Source organism: Symsagittifera roscoffensis, chromosome 2 (genome assembly GCF_963678635.1).
Source record: "Symsagittifera roscoffensis chromosome 2, txSymRosc1.1, whole genome shotgun sequence".
In the NCBI taxonomy this organism is placed as follows: domain Eukaryota; kingdom Metazoa; phylum Xenacoelomorpha; order Acoela; family Convolutidae; genus Symsagittifera; species Symsagittifera roscoffensis.
Genome location: NC_087063.1, coordinates 13,055,948 through 13,068,997, shown reverse-complemented (window position 1 = coordinate 13,068,997; position 13,050 = coordinate 13,055,948). Strand labels below are relative to the sequence as shown.

General features: G+C 38.2%; 3 protein-coding genes across 3 annotated transcripts in view; all 3 read left to right on the top strand.

Moving 5' to 3' along the window:
• Positions 1-13,050, top strand: part of LOC134840763 (glycogen phosphorylase-like) — a 428,033-nt gene that overhangs the window by 105,062 nt on the left and 309,921 nt on the right. The gene's annotated exons all lie outside the window — the stretch shown is intronic.
• On the top strand, positions 3,094-5,324 carry LOC134839117 (menin-like). The gene has a single exon (XM_063854555.1). It carries the CDS (start codon positions 3,121-3,123, stop codon positions 5,182-5,184), a length of 2,064 nt encoding a protein of 687 aa, XP_063710625.1. The 5' UTR covers positions 3,094-3,120; the 3' UTR covers positions 5,185-5,324.
• LOC134839118 (tetraspanin-5-like) lies at positions 5,717-13,010 on the top strand. The gene is made up of 3 exons (XM_063854556.1): positions 5,717-6,415; positions 11,899-12,131; positions 12,675-13,010. The coding sequence occupies exons 1-3, from the start codon at positions 5,767-5,769 to the stop codon at positions 12,750-12,752; spliced, it is 960 nt and encodes a 319-aa protein (XP_063710626.1). The 5' UTR covers positions 5,717-5,766; the 3' UTR covers positions 12,753-13,010.

The following is a 13,050-nucleotide window of genomic DNA, read 5'->3' as shown; positions in this document are numbered from 1 at the left end:
CGCTTGTATAATTTACCGCGTTTGTTAAACGCCTGGACAACTGCGTTTTTGGAACCACACCATTTGTCAAGTAGTTGTAACATGTCATCACGGACCATCTCCAAACCACTTTCACGTTCGACAAATGTTCGCACATATTCGACGGTCTTGAGATAGAAGTCAAAGTCCTTCGGTATTTTTTTCTTTTGCAGCTCTAGTGTTACTTCGTAAAATGGTTTCAACACCTTAACTAAACAGTCTAAATGTTGCCAATCAAAACGTCGTTTGTGGTAAAACTTTTCCACTGACCCGCGAAGTTTGAGAAAACGTTCTAGCATCAAATAAGTGGAGTTCCATCGTGTTTCGTTGTCAAGGACAACATCTAGTTCTGATTTCTGGAACTGTTTTTGCATAAACATGAAGGTTGCATGATTGTTGGGGGTGCGGATGTCTTTTACAGCTTGTCGTATTTCATTCACAAAATTGGAAAAATCAAACGGTTCGATGCTACGGGTATTCAATGTGTCAAAGTCTTCATCGGCCTCGTCGGTGTCGTTCTCGTTGTTGCTATCTTCATTCTGAATCACTATCTCTTCATCCGTTTGAATAGCAACTTCATTGTCGGTTTCAATAGCATCATCATGAATCAAACTGGCATTTATCAACTTTTTTACAATCAGATTGATTACATGTGCCAGGCAAGGCACATGAGCCAGCTTCATTATACGGCAAAACTTGACCATGTCCGAACCACAGTCGGACATCACACATGCGAGTCTTTCTTTTGCGATGCCAAACTTGGCAAGGAGTTCTTTTGTATATTTTTTCATCTCCTTTGCGCCACATGAAAAATCGTAATTAATTAATCCAAGAAAAATGCTCTTGCCTTTTTGATACACATAGACACCAATAAATTTTTCGTGATGATTGTTCGTCCATTTGTCTAGAGCCAAGACTAACTTCTCTTTCCCCTCTAGTAATTTCTTAATGAGATCTATGCGCTCGAAGTATTTGGCATTAAGTGTCCGATTGAGATCATCATAAGTTGGTACAGCTAGGCCAGACTTTTGAAACAGTTTCTTGAAGCGAGGGGAACTGCTAACTTTTGTTACTGACACATTGTCAAGATATACGAATTGGGAATGGAAAGTAAACTTTTCAGTATTTGAGTTCAGAAATTTTCTTATGGAAATTTGATTTACATCTTCCGACTCAGTGGAAGTGCAGCTGCTAATGTGCCTTTCAAGAGCTGACGTATTGCTCTTTTTACATGAAAATACACTTTTGCAACGAACGCACTTCCGCGCTTCTGTTTTCTTCTTGTCAATGAAACCGCACAGAAACTTGTCTTTCAACTTTGGATTTTTGGTTTCAAATATCCGCCACTCTTCCTTCATCGTACAATGCAATCGCGTTCAGAAATGAAATAGAAATAAAAATTAAAAAAGTAAAAAACCTCAAACAAAAGAAAAATTGGGAAAGTTTTTGTCGAAACCGAAAACAGCAAACAAAAGTCGGGTTTTAGAAATCCGACATAATTGAATACCCGAACCCGAACCCGAACCCGAACCCGAAAATTTGTTGAACCCGAAACCCGACCCGAAACCCGAAATTTGTCTCAAAACCCGAAAAGCCGACCCGATACCCGAAAACCCGAACCCGAACCCGAAATGCCTGCTTGAGACTGTGACGTGTCTTTCACGCGCAATTCAAAAGTTTAAAAATTAATATTTCACACCGAATTAACCATTCTCATTTCGTCAAACTGAACAATTAATACCGTTCATGCACTAAAACCGCCAATTTTCTTGTTCAGCTGCTCTCATAAAAATTTGAATTCGAACTGCATTTTGATACATTCTGGTCGAATGTCACATAAACTCTCATTGTAAAAAATATGAGAGTCAAAGGAAGTTTTCATTGAAGTTTTTGAGAAAACAGTCATTGAAATGACAATACCTGTGATTTTAAACGTTTATAAAGGCCTCATAAGGCCTCGTTTGGAGTTCTGTAATCAAGCCTGGTACCCGCGGTTAAAGAAGAACACAAGATTAATCGAAAATGTGCAACGACGAGCGACACGAATGGTACAAGGGCTGTAAACACTAAGCTACAATGAAAGGTTAAGGAAAGTAGACCTAACGTCACTTGGTTACCGCAGAAAGCGAGGAACATGATCGAATTGTTCAAAATAGGTTCCAACCGTTATGACCCAAAAGCTACAAAAGGCATATTCGAATTGCTTAATTGTGACACAAGGACAAAAGAAAAGAAAGCGGTAACGAAGAAGGCTAACTTCGAATTGCGGAAAAACTTTTTTCACCATTAGATCAGCTACAGATTGAATATGCTGCCAGAGAAGTAATTGACTAGAAGACCTTGAACGCTTTCAAGAACAACCTGGACAAATATTGGAAGAACAGCGGAATTAAAAATTTTGAGACTAATTAATCGAAAAGGAGTACATCATGAGCTGATCGATAGGCGACAAAACGCCTAAAAGATTAGAAAAATAACAACTGAACTGAATTGAACTAGTTTACTCTTTTTGTTATTCCAAGTGTCAGTTCTTTTAGTACGTTTTGACATAGTTGTTAGGGTACCCGAAAAACTACCTATGATCCCATATAAAAGTCAGACAGAAAAGTTTTTAAGGTCGTTTCTAAGTTAAGTCGTTGAATTGATATTTTTCATTTTTATTCTAAAGAAAATTAGTTGCAAATCTCGAGGAAATTTTCACATATTTTCTTTTTGTTCTCATCCGTTTGGAGTACTTCAAGTATATTTCAAGTGGTCTGGCGGGAGCACACTTGTATACATGATTTTGGATGAGATTTTTCAAAAATGGCGGTACCATAAGTTTACCCGGTTACCGTTTTAAGATCATCAATGATCAACAAACTAGTTTCAAATCCTTACCATCGCTCCGATTTGAAAGTTCAAACGAAAACAAAAGAAAGATATATTTTGTTGCGAGTTTTTAGTTTCCTCGCAAAGATGTTTTAAACGGATATTTCTGAGCTACTAATTTCTGGACACTAGCGAGTGTTGCAGAGCTCGTCTTCTCCTCTTTACAATACATTGAGAAACTTGAAGACTATTCTTTTCAGATAAGATTGATCTTTTCTACCATGTAATAACATGGATGCAATGAACAACAGCATCCCTCGTGAGATCTGCAACTATTTCCCTATTTGCAACACGGATGATTTGTTTCATTTTGTAACAAATTTCATACTCGGACTGAGCCATGACAAGTGCAGCCTCTCGTCGAAAAGGAAGAATCACAGTTGGAGAATCCAAGAGGAGGCTAATATAGCTCTTTTGAGCATCGTACTTGGGATTGTTGAGCATTCTTTGACAGTAGAGCAGGATGAGTGTAAACCAGTGATACTTTCCGAAAGCTCCGATCAGAGACATTTGAAATTTAAGCCAGCTTATGAGTTCCCTCCCGTTGAATTAGATGTAGTTCTATCCTTCTACAGTCAGTTTCAAAATGTAATTTTGTCCTTTGTTGATCTTTCGGAACATTTTGACCGTTTACCTGCCTTATCATCAGCGGGAAATTTGAATGTGCAATCGAAACGCTACAATACTGTTCGCACAGAGAGCGAAAAAACGTCTGATTTGGAAAGTCTGATTGGGGATTATTCAGGTGATCTCAACGAAGCAGACTCAGCAAATAATAACCTTGTTCCGAACCCAAAGTTAGTTGTTAAATCAAAATCAAATATAGTTCCTGCAGTAAAAAAGTTTTGTAGCAAAGAGCTACTGAAATCAGTGAGCGACGCAATTTGGGTGAGGCTGCAGAAATCATACCAAAAAGACCGCTCTCACCAACAGTCTCTCTTCTCGTTTTTAACCACATGGAGGCTAGATTCGTTCGGAGTTGCTGTTTGTGTAGTAGCGGCCGCACAGTTACTGGGATTGAATGACGTGCACCTTGCTCTGAGCGAAGATCACGCGTGGGTCACTTTTGGCGAGAACCAAAAGGAGTCTTCAGAGGTTACCTGGCATGGAAAGGCAGTTGAAGACAAAAGAGGCGATCCTATTACGGATGTGGTTGCCAGAAAACGGTGGCTGTATCTTGGAGGCAAAAACGCAATCAAATGTGACCGTGCGAGCGAAGTAGCTGCTTGTATTGCCTCAATGAGTATGAACATGGGGCTTGGGAATGATAAAACTGACAGTAGTATAGTAGCATTTATTCAGCAAAAGCTTCTATGGCATATGTACTATGAAGGTCTCCTTGATAATTATCCCACTTGTATTGCTCTTTTGGGTGATTTAGAAGACATTCAGCCCTACGAGAGCTCAGATACTTCGCCCCTGGAACTATATCAACGTGCAATACGTTCCTCTGTCGTATACTATTCTGATTCCTTCGTCTATCCCTATATCCATCTCGGAAAACATTGCTTAAGGAAAGAAAAGCCAAGAGAGTCGCTAGCAAATTGGGCGAGAGCGGCAACTGTGATTGGAAGGTACAATTATGACAAGGAGGAGGAAGAAATTTATCGAGAGTTTTTCGACATTGCTACAGTGCATATACCTGCTGTAGTGAAGCGTCCCTTGCAGCCTGATAAACCAGATCACTTGGTATGCGAGGATCCCCTTTCTCTTTGCTACATAATTCAGTTCATAGATGGAGTCTGTCTTTGGGAGGAGGGCAGCTCAACACCGGTGCTTCACATTTCATGGGCAGAAAAATTTTTGCCTGTGTTGTCCGCATTTTCATTTGAAGTGCGAAGACGGGTTGTGTACATAACATCTGAATTCTTGACGGATACCAAACCGCAAAATGAGGATATGAAGTCTACCAATTCTTCGGCTTTGGCCTCCCCAAACGTCTTCGACTGTTGCGAGCCCTCAGCTAACCAAGGGCAATCTCATATCCCTGATTTACAAGCAATATTGCAAGAAATGTCACAAAACATGTTTTCGCCACTGTGTCATCTTGGAGCGCCTGACTCGCTAAGCCAGCCTTCAAATGTGAACATATGCAAGGACAGTAACAAGATAGAACTGAAGATATACTCGAAGAAAATGGCGCTAATTTCCGAGTTGGTCCACAACGAGAGGTTCAATCCACACGCGGCAAACTTGCAACTGACGGCGCAAACTTCACAGACATCGGAACGGAAACGAGTCAGAAGTAACCCCTACAATGATTTCACCTTTCTCAGCAATAAACGCAAAAAGTAGATATATTCGAAATTTGTGCTAGTTTTATGTATTTTGTCTGCAAAAAAAACTATTTTTATCTAATTATAGAACTTTCATATGCTTTGTTCCAATCCAATGTTAATGTTTACTCTGTTCATTGAACGTTGTGTAGATAACAATCCCAAAATATTTTTTCAACAAATAAAAGTTATTTTGAGAATAGGTAATGCGATGAAATTGGTGTGTTCCTACAAGCACTGCTTCATTTCTGATTTGCGGCATTCATTTTGCCAAATTTGAATTTCAAAAGCGAATCCGGCCATTGCAGCACAAGGTTACCGCGTAGTCGAAAGTTGATTGTTCTGCAAAAAATTTGAGCCAATCAGAATTTTTTGGGCGTTTTGAAGAATTTTTGAAAATAATTCGAATGAATGGCATCAAAAAGTTCAGCGTTTTTTTTCGCAGATTGCGTTCTCTCACCAGATCAGTCAAATTCTTCTTTAATTAGCGGTGTATGATAAAAAGTTAGTTAATCCATTCGACGGAATGAGTTATTTATTTGATCAGAAAAGAATTTCAGAGAAAGATTTATATGCAAATAATACATTGAGTTGACGTACAATGGCACCACAGCGTCGAAGCACTACTAGACAGCAACTAGACTTCGACTACGCAGCTCAAGGTCCCTCCCGGATACCACGTGGTCACGGCAGAGCCCCCAATGGACCTCCTCAACCGTCCTCACGCAGGACCCCCCGCCGGTCACGTAGAGAATCAGAAACGGAGGTGGGATGTTGCATGAAGTACTCTTTGTTCGGGTTCAACGTCCTATTTTGGCTGCTTGGAGGATTGATTCTATTCATTGGCCTGTATGCTTTCATCGAGAAACGAGGTCTCATTCAGGACTTGGAGAACGTGAGCAGTGTCCATTTCGATCCCTCCTTCGCCCTAATTGTTCTTGGGTTTGTCGTGTTCATAGTAGCCTTCTTGGGCTGCGTAGGCTCGCTGAGAGAAAACAACTGTTTTCTTCTTTTGTTCTCAACTATTCTACTTATCGTGCTGCTAGCCGAAATCACGTGTGGCGTGCTTGCCTATGCGTATAGAGACTGGGTGAAGGACAACACGAATAAATTGATAGTGCAGAACATCAAAGAGTACCGGGAAGATCCGGACCTGCAAGATATCATAGATGGCATCCAGAGTGAGCTGGAATGCTGTGGCGGGGAGAGTGCCAACGACTGGGACAACAACATATATTTCAACTGCACAGGTACTTCTTAACAGCTCTCTTTCAAACTTCGTTATCGTATTAAGTCATTGTTTTTCCACTGGTTCTTGAGTTTCTTTTATTGTCATTTACGGTCCAAAAATTGAGTGTCATTTTTAAGGAAATGCCTATTTGTGTAGCTCAGCTCACCATTTGATGTAGTGGTGTAGCACCTGCTTGAAGCTCGACAGGTCAGGGGGCCTAGTCTTGGTCGGAGCTTGATTTTTTGTCATTCATGGCTTTTTAGCTTCAAGCAGGTGCTACACCACTACATCAAATGGTGAGCTGAGCTACACAAATAGGCATTTCTTTAAAAATGACACTCAATTTTTGGACCGTAAATGACAATAAAAGAAACTCAAGAACCAGTGGAAAAACAATGACTTAATACGATAACGAAGTTTGACTGGTCTTTCATTTTTTCGACGCGTTGGTGTTTGTCTCAATTATCGTCGGTTTAGGTACCATTCTTTGCTTTGCGAACGATCAATTTAATTTCGCTTAAATGGTATATCTAGTTTTTACACCTGCGAAAGCAAGTGTCTTGTAATGGGGAACTAGACTTTTTTCCCGTAAACAATTTTTCTTGCACATTTACCTTAGCAACTTACAGGCCCCTTCCCACTTAGTCTGGGGGTAATGAACTTGCTTTTACACGCTATGGTCTGAAGCTTGAGTCCCGGCCGGACCGTGTTTTTTTAGTGTATGAAATTGAAATTTTTTTGATTCAATAGTCTAACTATTGTTTGCCGACTCATGATTTGTCGGCTTTGTTGCCAGTTTTCGGATTGTTTTTCTGCACTGTAAACAATTTTAAGTTCCTGCCGTTGATTAACTCCTGTAGTTTTTAAATTTGCTAGCCCTGACTGGTACATTTCTCGTTTTTTTTACGCGTAGAAGTTTTATTCGGCCAAAATGATTTCGGTTTAATAAAATTATTTGGCATCGGCTTACCGGCAAACGTGATTATTATGATTTTAAATTTGAAGGCATCAGGTCGGTTGAAGAACAATAGTTTAAAATTTCAATTGTTTTTTTTTGCTCAATTTTAATCTATATTTCCTTTCCAAACTTTTTTCCTAGACCAATTTTGTTCTGGTATATTTTGAATGTTCATTCACATTCAGAGTTTCGTTTGTCTGCTTAAGGTTTGTCGGCTTAGTTGCTGCATCGCGAAATTAGCTTTTACTATAAGCAATTTTCATTGTAGCAGGAAGTGCCATTGTTCAATGTAGTTTCAGAGGGGACTTGAAAAATTTTGATGAAATCTTTTTTTGTCGTCTCAACTTGTGTCTGCTCAATGGCTGTGGGCTTAATTGTCTGATCACGGATTTTTTCTTTTGCTGTCAGCAATTTTCATCGAAGTTGCAAGTGCACGTTTTGTTAATGTATTTTCAGGGGACTTGAAATTAAAAAAGAAGTTATTAAATTATTTTTTTCCGACTGAACTTGTGTCTGCTTAAAGATTGTCGGCTTTGTTTTGTTCTGTTGCTTATTTAATTTTCAAATTTCTGGCATCTTTACCGCAAATAATTTAATTTTTGGATGACCTATTTTTTCACCGCAATAAATAATTTAATTTTTGGATGACCTATTTTTTCAACTCTTCATTCTTTCGACATGTTTGTATTGTAATGCAAGTGATACGAAGTTCCGCATCTCCTGTGTTAAAATATTGTATAAAGAATAAGAATGTTGAATTGTTGTTTACTGTCGCAGATTTTTTGGCTTCCAGGGTTTCGACTGAAGCTCTGTTTTGAATTGTATATTCGATTTGTGTTTTTTTTATCCAAGTATGTGTGCGTGTGCATTGAGATACATGCATTTTTTAACAGAATTTTCAGTCTTTGAATAAAGCTTTTTTAAGTATCGTGTAACTGCGTATAGAAACGAACTATAACGTAAGGTCTGCTTTTTTACTGCCGATTTTGGCTGCATCCAAAAAGTTCGTATATATCCAGTCTGATATCATAATGAAGCCCTGCTGGTAGTTATCGTAATTGTGATTAAAAATTAGGCAAATAAATTTTAAGTATGAAGGGTAGCAACTTAGTAGGAATGGTAATTTTCACCTCAGGCATGCTCAATTTCTTGAAAATTTAATCAATTTCTTGTTCAGGACTCGTGGTTTATGGTCCTAGTTTCTGTGGGTTGTATTTCCGCTTTTTTCTATTGCCATTTATTAAGAGTCGATGAATGTTGTGCCTCTTCAAAAGAGCAATTATTCTGGGTTCAATCGCTAACAGGCAGCATTCTTAAATCTGATTTGACAGCGAAAATATAAAGGTCAGGAAAAACATCGTGGATTTTCAGTTTCGGGAATGAATTTTAATTTTCAGATTTCCCAATAGATTAAAAACTCTATTTATTGATCCAGTTTTTTTTCAATTGGGTTAATTTTATCAAAAAACTGAGTCATAAATTTTTCTAAAAATTCAAAAAGCATTAATGGAATCTAATTTTATCTTCGAAGTTCGAAAAAGGAAATTTTCTCAAAAAACTTTTTTTCTGTTTGCGCTCATTGATTCTTTTCCAACTGTCTGTTTTGTTTTTTTTTGCTTCTAATGAAAATTCCTTAAACAATTTTCACGCTCGAAGTTGATTTTTCGTCGTTTGACTTAAGTTTTCCTGAAATTAAAAACATTCGAAGGAAAGCAAACTCCACTTTCAAATTGCAAAAGTGTATAGGTACAAAAATGTGAATGTTTTCAAAAAACAACATTAATTTTGTCGATTGCCAGAAGTAAACAAAGATAGCAGCCGGGTTCTTTAAGTTTTATACCGCTCGAAGTGGAAAATTGCATTAAACTGATGAAACCATCAAAAACCCTAGGACCAGAAGGTCTATGTACGGTTCTTCTAAATCATATTGGCCCGGTAGCTATTACTTTTGAAACGCAAATTTTCAACTGCTCTCCATCTCTTAACATCATAACTCAAATATGGAAAAATTCAAAGGTGGTACCCCTCCCTTAACAAAATAAAGAACTCAAGTTGCCAGAATCCTACCGCCCAGTATCGTTTTAATGCCCAGCTGTCAAAATTTTAGAGTCTTTAATTCGCCCAACTAGCTAAGCGCCTACCCAAAGCCGACCACCATGGCTTTCGACCGATGCACTTAGCCACTACGGCATTATCAATCCTCGAATTTTTTTTATCAGCGAGGGTTTCAAACAACAAAGGCCACCCACTAAAACAGTTTTGTCCACGCTCGATTTATCTAAAGCTTTTGTTACGGTCTGTCATTGGACTCTCTTGGATCTGCTTCATGACAACTGCGTACCGGTAAGCTTAACCAGATAGTTATCAAATTATTTGAGTGGTCTTCAAGCGAAGACATTTTTAGGGAGGCTCTGTCAACATCCAGGATTGTTCGCACAGGTGTCCCACCAGACAGTCCTTTCACCAACTTTGTTTATATCCTACGTTCTTGATGCGCCATTATCATTCCCAAAGTTAGATTACAATCGTAAGCAGACGACGTTCACCCCTTCGTTGAGGCGAGGAACTTTCAAGAAGCTTCCTCTGTTTTTATTAAACTACTTAATAAAGTTAAACCAATTTTTTACGTCCAGATCTGTTTTTTCCTCATCAAAAGGCTCCTCCAGCCTTTTTCCTCATGCAATAAGGAGTTAAAAACTAACCCCCAGTGAAAATGAAAAATACCCCCTTTCTTTAGAAAAGCATTCCAAAGTACTCGGTGTCTTCTTTGACACGTCCCTTAATTTCGCAAGAACACTGCAAGGGAACATCAGCAAATGCCTCTAGCAGGAGTGATCCTGAAGGTCTTATCGGGGACGAATTGGGTCCAATCAAAAGAGACGCTACTGGTAGCCTACAAGGCTTTGGTCAGACCAACTTAAGATTATGCATGCCCAGCATGTTACATGCCGCCAGTTTAACGTTTTTGAGCAAACTTCAAGTAGTTTAAAACGCCGCTCTCAGCACGATAACGGATTGTACAACAATGAGTGCTCCAGAACATTTACATTCTAAGTGTAAATTTTAAATTGTTGCTCAACATCAACTATTATCTGCTCAGTTTACACTGAAAACGTACGTCCCTTCAAATCTTTAACTTTTTTTATCACCACCACCCTAAACCTCGGAATATCCGCCCGACACTACTTGAGATATATGGTCCCGGAAAAGAAAATCTCATTCAAAACTCATCAAATGCATCTTTCACCCCTTTAAACGATTTTAACGAACTTAGTTCTTTCGCCTCCCAAAATTTTTAATCGATTTTAAAACAACTGAACACTTAATTACCCGTCAGCCAATTACCGATTTTTAAATAGGAAACATAATGGATTATGTGGACTTTTTTTGCGCCTGCAGACAACCTTTTGAAAACCTTGATTTGATTTTCTTCCGAAATTTTTTGATTTCGGAAGAATGGTTTACTTGTTTTGATTTTTTTTATCAGCCGAGCGAAGCTCTGCTTTGCCTGTGTCAGCTTAGTTAATTGAGGTGGTTTGTAGTGAATGTGTGACTAGTGTGGATTTTGAAATTAAAGAAAACTGGATCAATGGGTAAATTTTTTATTCCGCTGGGAGATTTAAAATTAAATTCAACTTAAGAAGCTAGAAATCGATCGCAGTTTTGCGCCATTTCCGTTTTGGCATTCAGAGAGTGCTTTTTACCTAACTTTTAGCCAATGAACTTGAATTAACTAAAAACGTGCATATATACCTATGGTCATTCATAAATGCATTAATTTGTAGCTGAATATTTGTAGTTATTCGAGCCATTTAAGGCCTTTTCCTGAAAAAAAGCAAAAAATTCATCATGACCTATACAAGTGAAAATCATTTCGTTCTTTTACACTTAAAAAAAGATGTTTATATCCTGCAATTATCTTTTAGAAAGTTTGGAAACCTTGCAAGTTTTGTCAAATTAGCAAGAGTGGTCTGAGCGCGGCGATTTATCTAGTTTGTAAATATATTGTCATTCCAAATTAATTTAAATAAGTGCAAGTTAATTTATCTCAGTAATTGTTTCTCTTGTCAAATTTACTTCTCAAAATTGGGAAGGTTTTACGGCGTACGGTTTTTCTTAATTTCGAGTTTCTCAAAGAAAGCTTGAAAGCCTCAAGTGGGATATCAATAATCGGATTCCAATACAAATTAGTCCAGAGAAAAATTGATTAGAGGCTGGCCTCCCAAAACTAGCTGTGCTACTTTTTTTTGTTTAAGCTTTACCCCCTTTCCTTTATTTTTTTTAACCTAACTCAGTCATCTTCACTTAAAAATTAACAGGAAATTGGGGCAAAAATTGTGAAATATTTTTTTCCTTTTTGTCTCAAATCGTTGTGGTCGGCAAATTCTGTGCCGCTTGCACTGCAACCGGCTCTACTTGTTTCTCTATAAACTCGAAATATATTTGTTGTGTTTTTTCTTTCAAGACAAGTTTTTTCTTTCCGCTAATATTTGCGAAATGCAGCTGTGCTTCTGTGTTAAAAGCTTTATTTACTTAATGTTCAGGAACGGAGCGCGACCAACTTATCCCGGAGGCATGTGGGGTTCCGTTTTCCTGCTGCAAGGGCAGTGGCTCTTCTGCTGACGTCATTAACACACAGTGTGGCTTCGGAGCCAGGAAGACGTCTCTTCTGAGTTTCAATGTGCACAGTAAGGGATGCGTAAACAAGATGGAGACATGGATCAGGGACAATTTGGTGCCGATAGCTGGAGTGGTGCTGTTTGTTCTTCTCATACAGGTAGTTTTCTTGTGTCTTTGTCCTCAATTTGATCGACCATTTGACCATCGCCCTAAGGCTCCCCTTAAGTACTTAACAACGAGCTTGAAAAATTAAATTTATTTCGGTCGACTTCCAAAATCCACGCCACATCGAAAACTAGATCCGTGTCTGCACGATTCTTATCGTTTGTTTGTTGATCTCCTCTCGCGAACAAAAAAATAGCAGAAAAGTCGGAAAAAAAATATTTTTATACGCACACCGCTGAAGCTCCAAGCTGAACGAGAGGTTAGAATATGCTACGAAAATTATTTTAAGCACCAATTTTGCGTGAGTTTGATTTTAACAAATGTCGAATGTACTGAATTTTTATCCAATCATTTTTCATGACTTACAATATGAAGTTTTTCGTATTTTATGTTCATTGTTTTGATTATGTTCATTGTTTTGATTGTTCATTGTTTTGATTTTATGTTCATTGTTTTGCAAAGTGCAATTTTGGCTGTGTCATTTTTTTTTTTCTAATTCAAAACAAAAACAACTTACTATTCGGAGGTTTTTCAGGTGTTCGGAATCTTCATTTCTCTCACTCTCAGGGCAGATATCAATCGGCAGAGATCCAAATGGCTGGCTCAGTACTAACTAAATAAGCTATTTGGTATGCTTGAAACCGATATGATACAAATTGACTAGCCAGAGATATAATTGCAGACGAAATCACCCGCAAACCGGGACAGTGCTAGGTAATCACAGTCGTGTTGCAATCAAAACACACGAAGTCGACGGTCATGAAATAGCGATTTGGTTACCAATTATTCATGTGTAGTTTCAGCTGAGTGCATAGAATTTGTAAAGATAATTTAAAGTTATAGTGCTTAATTAGATTAGATCTATCCTCATTTTTATGCAAATTTAGTAATACTTACTAAAATAAAGTTTT

What these genes read in the sequence shown, in the direction of transcription:
- LOC134839117 (XM_063854555.1), top strand. Translation starts at nt 3,121, where the DNA reads ATGGATGCAATGAACAACAGCATCCCTCGTGAGATCTGCAACTATTTC.
- LOC134839118 (XM_063854556.1), top strand. Translation starts at nt 5,767, where the DNA reads ATGGCACCACAGCGTCGAAGCACTACTAGACAGCAACTAGACTTCGAC. An exon ending in CATATATTTCAACTGCACAG is followed by an intron (nt 6,416 to 11,898) that starts GTACTTCTTAAC and finishes CTTAATGTTCAG; the next exon opens with GAACGGAGCGCGACCAACTT. An exon ending in TGTTTGTTCTTCTCATACAG is followed by an intron (nt 12,132 to 12,674) that starts GTAGTTTTCTTG and finishes GAGGTTTTTCAG; the next exon opens with GTGTTCGGAATCTTCATTTC.